Source organism: Parasteatoda tepidariorum, chromosome 4 (genome assembly GCF_982258835.1).
Source record: "Parasteatoda tepidariorum strain Cologne lab strain chromosome 4, Ptep-v5.0, whole genome shotgun sequence".
NCBI lineage: Eukaryota > Metazoa > Arthropoda > Arachnida > Araneae > Theridiidae > Parasteatoda > Parasteatoda tepidariorum.
Window position 1 is genome coordinate 6689131 of NC_141758.1, and position 17606 is coordinate 6706736.

A 17606-nucleotide genomic window follows, 5' to 3' on the forward strand; every position below is an offset into this window, starting at 1 on the left:
TTACAACTTAAATTTCATTTCCTTGCACAGTTAAAAACAAAGATTTCAGAAAGAATCTTAATCAATATTTATATTGATAAAACTAGATTCAGAAAATTTTATTCATACTCTTATTATTATATTTTTAAGCAAATTATATTCAGATATTCTTTACTTATTTTCTATGAAATTCCTAACAATACTGGCATTTTTTAAAATATTTTTTCACATTTTTTAAAAAAAACTGATAGCTTTTGTTGTTGTTACCAAAAATTATTAGTGATCTGAACCTGTAATTTGGAAGCTTGTAGGCCAATAAAACATTTTACAGTATTAAAAAAATCTTTTTTAGTTTTAATTTCAATTTCCAAAAACAAACAAGAATTAAATTCTTTTTACATAAATCTTTCATTAAGCCTATTTTGGTCTACGGATTCGAGACAAAGACATTGAAGAGATCTGATGAGTCCTATGTCAACAAGAAATTTTAAATCTTTATAAGGCCATGGGAAATGTACTTCCCACCAGGGTTAGCAAGTTTTTGCCACGAGTGGAAAAGACCATTGAAAAAATGTTTTTTTTCCACCAGGCAAAAATACGCTTTTGCCTAAGCAGCAAAAATACATTTTACATTAGCAACTACAAATTATTACGAACAAAAAAATACCTTATCATCATCAAATCGAGGTTCTGATGCAAACAATCCAGTCTTCCTTCGAAAAGGTGAATCTTCATCAGAAAATTCATCATCATTTGTAAACAAACCTTCGCTTTCTAAATTAATAGGAATAAAGATAGAAAAAAATCATTGTAAACATATTTGAGTATTATACAGAATCATAATCAATATTTTTTCAAACACAAATAACAAAACAATTATATAAAAAAGCAAAGCATTTTGGTTACTCAAAGAAAAGAAAATTTTAATCTTGAAAAGTCAAATTCGGTGATTTACAGTAGCATCAAAGTTAAAAATAAAGAGTAAGCTTAGTAAAAAAATATAAAAATGTATATAATGTTATGTAATGAATTAAAAAAAAGGGAGCATAGTAATCAATTTTATCAACAAAAAAAAATTACACTCAAAAAGATATCAAAATTTATATTTTTTCTTGATTTAACACAATTGATTTCAAATAAGATTGACCACCATTACAGATAATAAATTTAGGCTTGCGTATAAAATTTCTTACAATTATTAAATATATTTCAGTGGTGCGAAATTTTTAAAAAAATTCTGTAAGTTATCAAAGTTATTTTTATTTAAAAAGGTTCCTCTAAAAGTGCAAATTTCAGCAACTGTGATATTATAAGTAAAAAAATTAAATTATGAATGCAACAATTATCTGTTGATGAAGTCAAAGTACTAATATTTTGAGAACAGCTATGATGGCAGCAAGATGAACAGCATTGCCCATTGGCAATTTTTGATTTCTAAACAAGTTGATGTTCATTAAACACCCAACTATTGCGGAATTTCCATAATTTCAGAAGAAAGAAAAAAAAATTTGCGTTAAAAAAAGTAAAGCGAACTTTTTCTTTTTTCTCTCTCCTTTCTTGAACAAAACTTAATTCGATTTTGAAACTTAATATTTAAACAGACCTGTTGAACACATTTCCACTTATCATTAGGTACAGAGCTACATAATTCAGTCTTAGTTTAGAACTATATTTAAAATAAAAATGATTAATAAAATTCAAAAATTAATTTATTTTTAAATCATATACATGGGTTAAATTGTATTTGTATAGATGACAATCTGATGTGTGCATTTTCGAAGTGAACAAAGGATGCACTAATTTGACCCTTGAAAAGAATAAATCAATTTGAATACATAGTTTTGTTTTAAATTGGTTCTTAACCCAGTTTTGTGGAAACAAGTTTTTTGCTGCTTCTACTTTTTGTTTAATTTAAATTTTGTTAATTAATGTTTAATTATAGAAAATTATACACCTAAAAATAAAGTTATATGAGTACATAATAAATTATTTGCAAAGTTTTCCACTATTATGAAAAAAATATGCACAATTTGACAAATTTGTGAATTATTTCCTATTTTCTTTTACTTGAACAGATAAAATGTTGTTCAAAGTAAAAGAAAAAGAGGTAAATATGTTGTTTTCATTTTTAGTCTTTTTATTCTTATTTTAACTTCATACACGCATGTATGCTTATGATAACAAGCTCATTATAATGATAATTTCATCCACTATTATTGTTTGTACAGATTTCAATATATGTATATAGTATTATATTTTGAAAATTAAATTAAAAAATCTGATTCCGTTAAATCTGAGAACTATTCTTCTGTTTTTTTATTTTTACAAACCTTTTTTCTTTTGAGCATGTTTGGGTGTTGGCAGCACTTGAGGAAGATTGAGTTTGGACTGCATGGAAGACACAGAGCTCTGCCTCGAGTCCCTGACAGCTGTCTTAGGTTCCTCAGCAGGTTTTTGCACTTCTCTAGGTTTAACATCTATTGAAGAATCCGAAATAAAGCCGTTTGATTCTTTCTCTACTCCAAAAAGTTCAGATTCTTCACTAGATGAATAGCGATCGCTTATACTTTCAGCTTCTTTCCTGGGTGTTGGAATTCCAGAGAATTTGCCATCATCTAATGGTAATTCATCCTATAAAAAGAGGAAACTTATGTGGATAAGAGAGGCACAGTGATATAAACACTATATAGACCAAAAATAAATGAACTTAACAGAAATTTTTAAAAAAAATCTTTAAAACATTTTAATGCATATTTTTACCTTGTTGTTTTTTTAAAAATAATTTTATCATGCTTGGAGTTAAAATTAGAAAAATATCGATTTTTTAATAGGTAAATTAAGGATTTTTTTCAAAAATGTGATACAGATAATTTAACAACAGTGCTGATGTAATTAAAATAAATTTCTTTTCTCGAAAAAAAAGAAAAGTTATATACATTTATTTATCTCATTTTTTCGGAGCAAGGCTATAGAAATTTTGTGATAAATACTACCTTTGAAACAATTTCTGAGAAAGATTTATGCTATAACAAAATCAAGGTACATTGGAATAATTTTGTAAAAAAAAAATTGCTTATTTTTGAGGAGGTTGAGGCGATTAGAATAATTTAAAACAATTTGGATTATTTGAAATAGGAATCATATTTAATGCAGAACTAAAAGAATTAATAAACAGCATTTAAAAATATAGTCAAAAAGTAATTAAAGTGTACTTAAAATGTTTGTATACAAACTATATATAAATAAAATAAGAAATTATTAAGGATATTCTAGTTAGTTTCTCAAATAAAAATTGAACCGGGCAAACGCACAAAGATATCTTTTTGAGACATACCTTTAAAATAATTTTTTTTGTTCATTTATACCGAATTTAGTTTGGATGGTTAAAATAATATGCATATTGAGGACAACTAAGCACGTAACTGTTACATATAAATAACTATAATTGGGATGTAACCCAAAAGCAACTCAACTTGAATAACTATTTTAAAAAAATTTTCCATGTAATGATACCTCTGAAGATGATGTTTCATCGGAATCTGATGAACTGCTTTCTGATTCTACAGAAGATTCAACATCTGAAATAATACAAAATAAATATTATGCCGAGTTTAAATTAAAACACATTTTAGTTAATTAAGCAATAATAAACAATAAAAAAAAAGTTATACAAGAAATTTTTTTATTTTTTCTGAAACTATTTCATTCTTTCAATTGACAAACTTAAAGGTGTAGATCTACTGATGTTATTTGTCCGATGGTTTTGTTTGAGTCTCTGTTTACATTCTTTCAATAAATGTGATCCAAAAAAAAATGGTATTAAATTCCAAGATTTATCTTGGCTTAGATTCTTGACTAGTGTCCATGGCCTAGTATCACGCTGCCTTGAAGTGGGCTGAACCAAAGATTGGGAACAGATGGTGTACAGTAAAACAGATGCAGTAAGCACCATTTGCGAATTATCTCCTTTTGCCATGCTCTTGGCCAAAGAATACCTAAGGAGGCCTTTTCATTTCAATTCCAACCTTCAGTAAGGATAGGTTCGAAAAGGGACGAAATATATTGCACCTCCAAAACCCGTTTCACTGTCTCCCCTACATTTTTTGTGGGGGTGCGTGTGTTAAGTAACCCGAAACTAATCACTGTCACAGAAGGGGAATTGCAACCTGCGGGGGTCAACTAGCTTTCAAAAGATATCAGAAGAAACTCACTCTTCATCTTATATTATGCTTTTTCTCTTTCTAAGATAAACTTAAAAAATATTTTTTTTAACTCTAAAACGACTTTATTTATTTTCAAAATAGTTTTATCATTTTATTTAACATGCACTTTTTCTAATTATATCTTGAATTGTTTATTATTTTGATTTGATTCTTAACAAATAAACACCGGGGTTATTTGTTATTTGTCACAAACAAATTGAAACATCAAAATTGAAAATTATTCGATTTAATTATCACAAAATTTTAAATCATATTAAGACAGATCTAAATTCCGATTATATCACTTAACTTATTCAAATAATTTAGCTCGGATACATTTAAAACTTCACCCACAAACTCATATTCATCATTTTTACTTACATTATTTCTACTCAGTTATAGTTACTTTAAAAACTTATCGCCAAAGATATTATTTAACAATAATACAAAAGAAATTCCTTATTGATCTAAAGCAGTTATTTAGTATAAATTTATTAAACTGCATATTTTGAGAGCGCAGTTTTATATGAAGTTTATTTTAAGGGAATAAAGGAAAATATAACTTATTAAAAAGTGAATATATTTTATTTATCAGCTTTTGCTTGTTAAAAGGTATTTATATTTTATCAAATAATTTTTATCAAGTAATATCTTGTGATTACTTTATATAATAAAGGAACTTCATTTTTAATTAAATTATTATAACCCTAATAACAAAGAATAATGGTAAAAGGGGGTAATGAACGCATTTTATTTGTAAATGTCGTAAATAAAAGGACAAATAAATAACTTACAAAAGTATAACTTATTTCTAAGAAATTCCTTAAAAACTATCTTTGATAAGCTTTATAATTTTCTAAACGTAGAAGTAATATTATAAGAAAATTGATGTAACTCTTTCATTTCAGTTTTGAGGATTCATAAAAAATACCATCATTTCTGTCGTAAAAATAAATTATAACATTTTCGACTAATAAGCTGAAGTGACAGTTTAAATTTATTTTTCTAATAGATCATTTCGATGGATCATTAAAAACAACAAAATAAAACAATTCTATGTTATTTTACATTTTAGTACATAGATTTGTGAGACTGCTCACTGTAATTAATATAAAGATTTATCAAAATAATCGAAATTAATTTATAAAAAAGTACGATAACGAAATTTTTGAAAGAAAAGGCATTTATTGGTTTTCATTAAAACTTACAACATAACAACAGATTGAGACAAGTTTACTTTACAAAATTTTATTAAATACAAAAATACAGAAAATTATGGTTATCTGGGAGATATATTCATATAGATGGCATGCTGGCTAACCCTGGGAAGTTTTCGTGTTTTTCCTCTTTATGTAATGCTAATGACGGTTAGTTTTCTTATATTTTAATTAACTATAATTACACTAATTAAAGTTTGCAGTATAGAAATTTCTACTAAAACTCTTCTCCATGAATGGCAAAAGAGGGTCAGGGAAGAGAAATTAAAATAACACATTGATTACATACTTTGTTCTAGCAAAAAATTATGAATAAAAGTTACATTATACACTTTTAATATGAATTCGAAAAATTTCTAATTATTAAATACATAAGATATTGCATAATTACTACTCTTAATATATATTTTTAGAATATTGCGAAAAAAAGTTTTAAAAAGTGTATTAATTAGGAATTACCGATTAGGGAATCAACTAAGGAATCAGGTCTGAAAACATCAAAACCAGTTTGACTGTCTGAAGTAACAAAGAGTAACTTAACTCTAAGTATTACAGCTTATTTTTATTTTTTAATTTATCGTAATGAAATTTCGTGGTGTTTATAATAATCACATTTCTCATTCTTTTTATTTCATCTGGCAATCAAACTGGTTTCAATATTTTCAATGTTGCGTTCCTAAGCATCGATTCATTATATTTTGATACCGTTTGTATTTTTCTCTCGTGAATATTAATTATGACCACTAATGTTCTTTTACTTCCCTTTTTTTTTAAAGAATTTTAAAATACATGCGTGTATTTTCATATTTTTCTTCATTTGCTGATTAAAATGAAAATTTCATAATACTTTAGTGTTCTTGTGTATTTACATTAAAGCCCTAAAAACAGGGTTAAGTGCTTGTTCATGTTTGGATGATGCGTGGTCTTGTGTACTAGCTATTTTTTTTTTCCTTACCGTGAAAAAACATACTATCCCAGCTATTGGAGTAATTAAAACTATTTATGGAATGAAAAAATTGGAACCTTTTAAATTTTTTTAATGTAAATGTTTTTTTAAACCTACAAATGAGTGTACGATATATTTTTTAAAAAAAAAGGAAAACGGCGGTTTTGTGATGCTTTATAGCATATTGGAAGATCTTTACGTCATTTATTCGATTTTAATTAATCTCACTTTATTCAGCAGCTAATTTTTTTAATTCTGAAACATCTTTAAAAAACAAGAAACAAAGTTTAAAAAAAGGGGAATAATGTATTTAAAAAATAAATTCCATTCTCAAAATGAATAAAAGCAAGAAAATTATTACTACTAAATAAATAAAATGTATATAGAATGAACAAATTATCAGCAAATATAATTTTCATAATAAATTACAAGCTTATAACTAAAGAGAAAGCTATCGGTTTTTAAAGCGTTCCCCATATCAATTCTTCAGAAGGACAGAGAGAGAGAAAAAGATTTTCAAAAGGGGGCAAGACCTCCCACCGAGAAGATTAGTGAACTTGGGGGTGGAAGTTGCCTTCCTCCCTTACTCAAAGGTAGAAAGTGACTTGTGTTTCAAAGGCAATATTACAAAAAGTAATAAAGATAAAAAAAATTAACCTACATTTTCGTGGATAGGAAAGATTGAAAAAATTATTAGTATTTTTTTTTAATTGATCACTCCGATTCTTGAACAAGAAAAATCGATTCAAAGTATGACAAGCCCGCCATAGACTTTACATGTTAAAAGCAGAATTGAGGAGTCTGCTTGGTGCAACACTTTTCTCCCGGCAACCACGATTCATGACCCTGATTTTCTGCACTTTTGAGCGCGCCCCGTGTTCTTTGTTTGCCAAGGCCATGCTATTTGGACATTACAGTTAGGAGTTTACTACAGCAATTTTATTAACAATTAAAATCCTTTATTAAAATGAAAGATATATAAAGGAAAGAAATTTTCGATATTTTTAAAAGCAAAAATAGAAATTAATATTAAGAAAATGACATAAATACCTTCTTGTATTAAATCTTTCAAACCAGCATATTCATCAGACATGAACTCCTCAGAGCCGATTATAAATGGTAAGGGACGATTCTCATATGGATTCTTCAAAAAAAAAAAGAAGAAGAAAAGACAATCTTAATTAAAAAGTTTTATCAAATGAAATAGTTTAGAAAATCATGTGTATAAAACATATCAATCAACTCAAGACCTTAACACAAAAGGGTGTATTTATTTCCCGCTCCATACCAGCTAAAAATGATTCTATCTGTTTCAGCATAGTTTGTTTTTTCAGAAAGAATGTACAGCTACCATTTTTAGTTCGTACATTTTGTACAGTAGTTTATATGAATCACAGCAGTTTCTTACCTAACTCAACTCGTACGAGATTTGAAATCTCTCTTGGTATCCCAGCAGCACAATATTTATTGTATACATATAGTGCTTGTATCATTTGTGTAAGACTATTAAACAGAAACCAGGGAATTAAATAGTGAGAATCTAAATACGAAGTAATTAATAATTATTTATAATATTATAAGTATTCATTATTTTCCCCATTGCCCACCTGGAAAATGGCCTTTCGTTATACAGGCATCTGAATGGTAGTAAGACATTCAGGGGCACCATATTAGGTGAGCTAACGTTGCTCCCACTGTAAGGACAGATAGTACAGAGAAGGAAAAAACATCCATGCCTTGCCCGGGATTCAAACTCACGACCTTTCGGATGCAAGGCCAGTTCCCTGACCCCTACACAGGCCGGTCGACAGCATTAATATTAAAAAAAATTTCAAATCAAGTTAAAATTGCCATCAATGCGAAAAGTTAATATATTGTGAATTTGTAAAATATGATGGGCGTTCATTACAAAACTTTTCAAATCTTATATTAAAGCTTGATATAACTACTTGTCACATATACACTTAATGTAATGTGACAATTTATTTTCTAATTTTACCTAAGCCTTTAATTTTTCTTTAAACATTATTCCTTTTTTTTCAATTTAGCAATTTTTTAACTTTCTTGTTGACCTTTCTCGTGGTCAATGCGGCCATCGCACTTCCTGTGAGGAAAGTCAACCAACCCCTCTATTCACGCCTTTCTTTTTCTTCTTTTAATTTTAGGGGGGCTAACTAACCAATCTCTTTCCCTTAAATTTCAAACTCTCCGCCTCTTTAAATTTAATTGGCCGTAATTTTTCTGGTCCTATACCAGTTAAGGAATTTTTAAGTCACTTTTAGGACGATTCTCTTTTTGTGCTTCTTTCTAGCAGGTTATCTTTTTTTTAATTCTCTGCGATGCGGACTTCGGTCCGTATCGAGGGGACAGTTTTTTTACATTCTTTTTCTTAACCTTATTTGTCTTTAAAAGTTTAAAGCCTTAATTGTAATCAATTTCAATAAATCATACATCTACATGTTATATCTTTTTTTAAAGCATTAAAGACCCTCTTAAATTAAGCTTTCCTTCTATAAATGTCTTTTCAATAGTTAAACCTTTTGTTGCTATCCTTTTTTATGCATGACATAATTTCTTTCGTCACCCATTTCTATTAAAGGTGTTCCTAATGTTAAAATTTGTTTTAAAGATGTCTTTCCACTAGTTATGTTGTTAGATATTTTTCTTAAATAAATCTTAAACGCAAGTTAAAAATGTGTGTTTCTTTTGATGGTTGTCTTTTAAAATGTCCTGTGTGTACAGGGTGAGTACCTTTCAATTATTGTTATAGGCATGCATAAACGTGAATTTATTAGTTTTTCTTATTGGAAACATCAGCTTACTGTATGTATTAAATATATATATATTTGGATATGGCATGACTTTATTGTTTTTATCTTTAATCTTAAATTTATTTTTAGTTTCGCTCCTTTTCCAAATTTGGTGATACCAAATCATCCAATTCGTTCAAACCTCACACTTTGTGACCCTTTGAACCTATTGGGTTATTGTTATCCGACATAAGCATTGTACTACCACTTTCCTTAACGATCACATCCCAATTAATTTAATTTAATTATATGTTATAAGTTTTGGCTTTTAATTTATTTAACATGACATTTCAATCATTTACCTATTATTAATCATAACTATATCCAGAGATACATCCAATTATGCAACCCATCCATTTTAATAATAATACATAAATAACTTTACTTTATACGCACCAAATAATATTTTTAATTTAACTGTTACATTTCTTTTCCTTTTAATGTTTATTTAAATGAAATTTTTCATTAAAACAGCAAGTTCTGAAAATCCAGCTTTACACTGGTATGAAGTAACAAAGTAAATAAGAACAATCTTTTCGCTAAGGGTACTTAAATACAAAACAACTCTAAAACAACAAATTACTAATTGAAGGATTAAACATTAATATTAGATTCAAATTCATGGCCACCTAGTAACACCCCACTTCCCATAGCTTAATTACCGTGGTTCCTAAAGTGAACCACACTATTTAGCTAATTCTACTGAAATTACAATACATTTTTAACAACAACAGTTTTAAGTAATAATATATTTTTAAGTAACAATACATTTGAAATAACAATATATTTTTAAAGGTAATTAATATTTTTAATAAAATTATATTCTTTTATTCAGTTAAATGTGAATTAAATTTTATGTAGCAAAGTACAGTGTTGCTCACACCACTAGTAAATAGCTGAGGGTGGGGAGTTCAATCCCGACGGTCATCAAAACAACAGGCGTGTACACGCAAAAAGGTTCAAATCTGTTGTGGTTGAAAGTCCTCTTGTTGTGATGTGAAAGGTTGCAGAGAGGTGTACAAACTCAGACATTGTCCCTGTTCTTTGACAGGGGCCAAAATTACATGGCATCTCCCTACTAAGGCCATTAAAAATAAAGCCGTGCAAAATGCGCATGTTAGTATAAAAGTAGACACTTCCTTTGCTTTTATGATTTTTTCCACTTTACTCTTTTCGCAGTTTTAATTGGCTTTCAAGGTGAGGTAATAAATAATAAAAAGGATTTGATAGAAATTAATGGCGTCTCCTGTTATTCAGGGCCAGATTTTGAAGACATTTGCAGTTTTTGACACTTTTGCTCATTTAGAACATTTTTTTATACAAATTTCCATGCATATTTTTGAGATTTTAAGACATTTAATTTCATTTTAGATGTTAGATATTTAAAAAAAAAAATTCACACATTTTTTTAAACAATAGTTCCTTTGGTCATCTTGGCGATGTTAATTAAATGAAAAAAGAGTTGCAGCTGAAAAATGATTTATTGTTGCGCTGCATAATGTAAAATACAGTATGCTGGACAACTCTTAACCGCAATCCACTTCAATTCTGATTTCCTATAATTTCACAAACTTAAAGTTTTGAAGTATATATAAATATATGCCAGTGAACATATATCAAAACAGTTTTTCTTTCCACTTTAGTTTTTTGTTACTTTTGCATTTAACATTAGTTTCAAACTTTAATAAGATTCATAGAACAAGTTTGATTAAATGACATGCGTGGCATAACTACCACTACGATTATTAAACATCAATTCATTAGTATATAAGAAAGGCTAACTCAATTCAATCTTGATATACCTTTTCTTAGATGAAGGTTGGCATAGTCGAAAGCTCTTTCCCCACACATGCTCTAATACAATTAAGTGTAATATGAAATTTTAGAAAGGGAAAGATGTTAAAGAATTACAAGGGAATTTTCTTTTACTTTAAGCACATTTTTCGCTATGTTTGAAAGCATTTTTAAGGTTATTTAAGTCATCAAAATCTAGGTACTAGTTATTACCTTAGGTTCCAGTATAGTGCGACCTTCAGAAGACAAATCTTCATCTTCACTGTCGGATATTTCATTCACATTTATTTTGTTGAAAGCTTTGTCTAGAACAGACATTCCCAATTCTAGTGCCTTAACAATTTTCGGTAACATTTCTGCTTCCCTTTGTTCTTTCGTTTTCTTTAAGAAAAAAAAGTTTTGTAATAAAAGGAAAAACGGTGAACCATAACAAATGAAACAAAATGTCAATTATTTTATAACAAATAAAAATAACTAACTTCAACTGGCTTTGTATCTGGTACAGATTCTTGTACTTCTTCATCATACACACGCTGTAATAAAAAATTCCACTGAGTACTTAGGGGGTAAAAACAATACACAATAAAAAAATCTTATGCTAAATAAAGAAAATGAGGAATTCAAATGAATATGGAAAGAGTATAAATGAAAATATGACAGCATAAGTACACATTAAAATTAGATAAAAATTAGACAATTAGATAAAAATGTATTAATATTGAGTTATTATTGAGTACATTCGAAATTCAAATGCCATGTCAATCTCAACAACTATACAAATAACATGACTTACATTTTCCACAAATTGCAGATTTGAGAGCATGTGAAAATCATTCATAATGTTGTTTACTTTTACAGATACCATCTAGAAAAATACAAAATACTTCAACAACTGGAAATAATTCATAGGAAATAAAAGAAAAATTTAAAAACAAATTTAATCACATAATTATAAACATAACATAAAGAAAAAATTCAGCAGATTTAAATAAAAATTTAATCAAACTTTTGTATATAATAAGAATTGAATCAAACTTTGGTACCATGAGGTATTGCTTACATGGTAAGGTATTTGGTCTTGTTCTGGCCCAAAGACAAAGCTGTAGCTAAAGGCAAGCCAGTTTTGTAAAAAGCTAGTTCTTCGTGAATTACTTTCAAAGCTGAGTTTGCTTTGTTTACATATTGGATTAAGTTCTCTCTTAGTCAAGAAGTGTATTAAATAATAGTATACTTTTAAAAATAAAAATTTTGATTTGTAAGATATATAAATTTTTACATAATTTTAAAAGAATGTTATTTTATAAGACAAAATAGAAAACTTGAACAAAATTGGTTGAAAAATTTTTGAGAAATCAAATTGTAACATCTGACTTTTTTAAAATTTGTTCAATTTTGCCATAAAAAATTACATCTTTTGAAAATGACATAAAAATTTGCATAACTTACAATACAAAACTTTATAAACTATTATAAAATAAAAAATTAAGTAATTATTAAAACCATTTTTTTGATGGAAGTAACTAAATTTTATAATTAAGTTCAAAAAGTTTTGATTCAAAAATTCTCAAGATATGGTGAAACATGCAAAAAGTAACTTTAAGGAGTCCAAATTTCTGACCAAAATATTGGGACCAGTATATAACCGTCGGTTAAACAGCCGATGCAATTTTGGGTTTAGCACTACTGATGTTCAACTCCTTAACCTTGTAATTGTTAACCCAATTCAGAAGACATGGGAACTTTTGGATCAAGCATTAAGAGAAATTTATGTGGAGGACTTTTTGATGGAACTAACCCACATTTGTGTAACATGGAGAGGAAAACCACTCCCACGGTTAGCCTGACAGCAAGGGGAATCTAACCCATGATCCACTACCACTGAATATATTTTATATCAGCACGGTGGCCAGTGCAAGTCAGGTGGGGAATTTGAATCGATCAGTCGTTGCTGGGATTAATGGACTTCCAATGAGGTTAACCAGCTCAGCCATTGCTGAGTCAGTTAATCTCATTGGAAGGCAAGCGCTCTATCTCCACGAGCCACGACAGCTCCAGTTTTTCAAGAATTGTGGCTTTTACCCATATATTGAAGGTCAGATAGCCTTACCCATTGAAGAAAAGAAATTTCTATTCTGAGTAAGTTTACTTTTATGCCTGATTTAACTTAAAATGTAGTCTGCTCTAATTAATTAGCTTATTTAAGATTGTTCCATTGATGAAAGATTGTTCCATTTTTTTATGTGTTGAATACTTTATTTAAATGCATTTCAAATCAAATTGGAAATTACATGTGATGCACACAAGTTATGAACTTTCTTTATATACACAATTCTAAATTTCTGCCTAATGGGACAGCAATTTTAATTTTTTTTTTATTCTATCATGAAATCATTATGCAACCTGCATAACAAGCATAATTAAAAGAGAAATATAGCACAGTTTGTTTACATGAATAGTTCTCATTTCTAAAATCTGCTCAGTTTCTAGCTCATTTTACTGACTTGAACATAATTTCACTATCACATAGTGGTATTTCACATGATTTGCTTCAATAAGAATCAGTGCGTTGAACAATAACAATGGTACACCAGTGTTATTACATAGCACCAGTGTCGAACAATAACAATCAATTTTGTGAATTCAGGATCTTTACATTCATCCCAGATATATTTACAGAAGTCTGTCATCTTCAGACATTAATGATGAATAATTCAAATGAAGGCTTTTTTCCCAACAGTATGAAATAATTTGTAATAATTTCAACGAAAATTTTACAAGTAATTTTGACACTCTCGGTATATTTTTTGAGGAAAGAAACTCAAATCTGATGCGTGAAATAAATATGTTGAAGCATATTGGCAATGTCTGAAGGTGACACTCACGTCAGGGTATCTGTGAGGGAGTCAAGATCCCGTTATAATAAGTATAAGTTAAGTATAATGAAAAGCTAGAACTTCTGAGTTGGTAGCTCTGATATATGAAAATCAAGTTATAAGCAATCAGATGAGCATAAATTAAGCAAACAAGTGAGCAGAAAAGTTTTCACCAAGGCAGAATATTTCTCATTATTAAAAATTAATACTGACATCATTAGAATTCCCATATTCTATCTTACCTTCAATTTTAGAAAATTAGGATACAACAGGTAGGTACTTCATTTATAACGCACTAGTGCTGCGCGATTTACTATTGGCAATGGTCTGGGAAACATCCTTGAAGATGATCCGAAGACATGCCAACACAATTTAGATCCTCTGTGATGGAGATGACTCCACCGCTCTATTAGATCGACCACCAGCACGCAAAGCCGAGCACTTTATGGTAGAACAGTTTAACGAGGACCAGTACAGCACAACCTTAGTACCAACGCAGGGTGCTCAAAGTTGTCACCCACCTGCTTACTGACTGCAGCCAGTGATGCTTGACTTCAGTGTTCTACTGAGAAAAAGTCTTTACGATCAGTGCAACTAGGATACAACAACAACTAGTTTAATGTCTTCAAAAAACTACAACATTTAAAGAAATATACACTGATTTTTTTTAAAGTGTTATAATCTTTATGAAACTATTGTGTTTATTATATACATACTAGCATATATTTCTCTCAATGTTACAGTTTTTTTAATACATTAAACTAGGATACAACAGCAACTAGTTTAATGTCTTCAAAAAATATATTTAAATAAATATATGCTGGTATGTATATAATAATCAATATAGTTTTACAAAAATTATAACACTCAAAAAATATCAGTGGGTTTCAGACGAATTTTGTCCAAATTAGGTGGTAATAGAAAGAATTGAAACTAGCTACAAGAGTAAATAAATTGCAAGCAGAAAGTATTTTGATTGTGTTTACAGAAAGTTTTTTATTTCATCTAAGTCTGTAAGTTATTATGTCAGATTATATAAGCAGCTATGTCAAACTAAAATCAGTCAGACAATAATATAATTGCAAAGAAAATTTACAATCATTACACAATAAAATACAAACTTATTATAATACCTTTGTGTTGTGAATCAGGGAGTCCACAGCATTTTGTACCTCATGTGTTCTAGATATAATGTTCTGGGAGATTTCATTGAGCAAGTTGTATAACTAGAGTAAAATAAATAGCAAAAGTTAAAAACACAAATAAATTATACAGTGATGGGCATAACAATAAAAAAAAAGTCTTAGAGTCAAGTTTAATGATAACTATACATAGAACTGCCCATTGGGCTTATTCTACTAATTTATAAGAAAAGAAGATAATCAAAACATACAAGCAAACATCTAATGGTTGTAACCAGAGTTTGTTATTTTTTCTTCTTTTAAAAAAATAGTAATAATCTGATTTATTTTATTTAAATCAGATTATTTTTTAAATTATTTTTTTTTTATCTAAATAAAAAAAAAATTATTTTTTTAACCACACTTAAAAATTTAAGCTTAATTTTATCAAAGCAATTATAACTGAAATACTATAAGTAAATCATAATATTTTTCAAACAATATTACTACATTAAAAATTGTTTTATAGTAATAAGATTGCAGTAATACATAAAAATGCTTGATTTAAATTAATTGAAAATGGAATAGAAATATATCATAATTTCCTACTGAAAAGCAGGCTACTAAACAAAAAATAACAATCTTACTTTTATTTATTTTTTAATATTTGAAATAACTAAATAAATAATGTTTCATAATACTTTTTTGATATCTTACTTTTATTGTACATTTACAAATGTTTCTAAACAGAATAATTGAACTTAATTGTTTATCAAAAAAAAAAAAAAAAAAAAAAAAACACTTTGCGAAAAGGCAATTTTTTTAAATTTTAAAACAGTGAAAATCCCTAAAAAAATATAAAATATCTCATATTCTTTCCCACTTTCTTCATAGCAGATTAGGATACTAGCTGATTAGGATATCTTTGCTAGAGCCTGTTGGCCAGAACTTAACGATTTCATTAGATTTTGGAAACAATAAAACGGAAAAGGAAATTCAGTATTCTTATAAACAACCTTCAAATTTTTAAATTAATTACCTTATAATCATTTCAAATATGAATACACAATTTACATGTAGCAGTAGTGTTCTTCATGTATAAACAAGTAATTTTGAAACAATTTAATATTCTTGATTTATCATTTCAACATTGTATCTTTTCTAACGACAAATTTTATTTCTATTTGCCAAAATGTACAATTAACTATAGTAATAAAAGTTTTGAAATTTTGGAATTTGATATCAAAATTAAAAAATGATCATCATCCCACAAATCATAAATGAGAAGAAAAAAATGCCATTTGGCTATTCTAAATCAAGTACAAAAAGCTCTTTTGCCCTAATCATGGAATTATCTATCTCATAATATTAAGACTTTGAGGATTCTAACCACCATAAGTAATTTATTATTTGCTTAAAATTTGCAAACTCTAATGGTTTGTTATTACATCCAATAAATGTAATAAATATTTACAAAACAAATGATAAAATAATGATAATTGTATACCTGCAAAAAATTCATTCTTTAAAAGAAGTTTTACACATTTTAATTCTAGATTTAATCATTTTTAATTGGAAATTATTTGACACAGTGCAAAGTGCCATATCAAAGTTTTTAACTTTCTGGAAACATCTATTTTAGGGACAATTTTTAAGAATTAAAATAAACAAATCTTTTTTCTTGCTTCCAAAATAAAAAATTGTCAAATTTGTTTTCTTTTCTTTTATGCTTGCAATATGTTACAAAATCTTATGCATAAAAATATTGTATACACATGCATATGTATGCATGCATATATTATGCATACATTATATTCATACATATATTACATGCATACATATATTATTTGCATACATTACATACATATATTACATGCATATATTATGTATACAAGCCTATATTATGCATACAAGCATATATTATGCATAGCAATTATGTATAAGAACTAAGCTACAGTGGATATGGGACTTTTCATTGTAGCTTACTGTACTTTGGACTGGTAACAAGACAAAAATTACTGCTGATAAATCAATTAGAAAAAATTTATACATCTTTGATAATAAAGAAAACATAACGTAATCTGTCTCAGCAAAGAAAAAAAAACATTAAAAAAAATTATAAATATTGTAATAATATAATATTGTAATATAATATCATATACATATAATATTATATCATAATATTATAATTATACCATAATATTATAATTATATTATTATAATTATATATTAAAATAATAATATATATATTTATATATAAGTCTACAAGGATTTACCCCAACATCTCCAGCAAGAGTCCAGTTAGCGCTATTTTTTCGAATTTCATCTGTGCTCCAAACTCGATCCCACTTCTTATCATCTTGCACTAATACCTCACCTTCCTACAAAAAAGTTATTCATCAGAATAATTATGATTTTTATGTCTCTATTAAGTGATTTAAATCTAGATTTAAAAGAAATCATTGATTTAAATCATGAAATTTAGTTAATTTTAGTTAAGACAAAAACTGTTTTCATGGAGTTGAATTCATGCATGATCTTAAGGTTGTGAAATTTTTATGTTTGATTTTTTTTTTACCATTGATAATTTTTTACAACAAATTCTGTTTTTTACATTAGGACTTTTACTACATCAATTAAAAGTTTTTTAAAAAAAATAATAAT

General features: G+C 27.7%; 1 protein-coding gene across 1 annotated transcript in view; it reads right to left on the bottom strand.

Annotated features, from left to right (window-relative positions):
* Window positions 1-17606, bottom strand: part of LOC107450873 (uncharacterized) — a 58669-nt gene that overhangs the window by 38920 nt on the left and 2143 nt on the right. The window contains exons 2-10 of the mRNA XM_087160569.1: window positions 17219-17323; window positions 14955-15047; window positions 11742-11813; window positions 11428-11481; window positions 11162-11329; window positions 7395-7488; window positions 3493-3557; window positions 2310-2610; window positions 647-753 (exon numbers count right to left, since the gene is read on the bottom strand). Of these exons, the coding sequence (XP_087016695.1) occupies window positions 647-753; window positions 2310-2610; window positions 3493-3557; window positions 7395-7488; window positions 11162-11329; window positions 11428-11481; window positions 11742-11813; window positions 14955-15047; window positions 17219-17323 (1059 nt within the window). The remainder of the gene's footprint in view (window positions 1-646; window positions 754-2309; window positions 2611-3492; window positions 3558-7394; window positions 7489-11161; window positions 11330-11427; window positions 11482-11741; window positions 11814-14954; window positions 15048-17218; window positions 17324-17606) is intronic.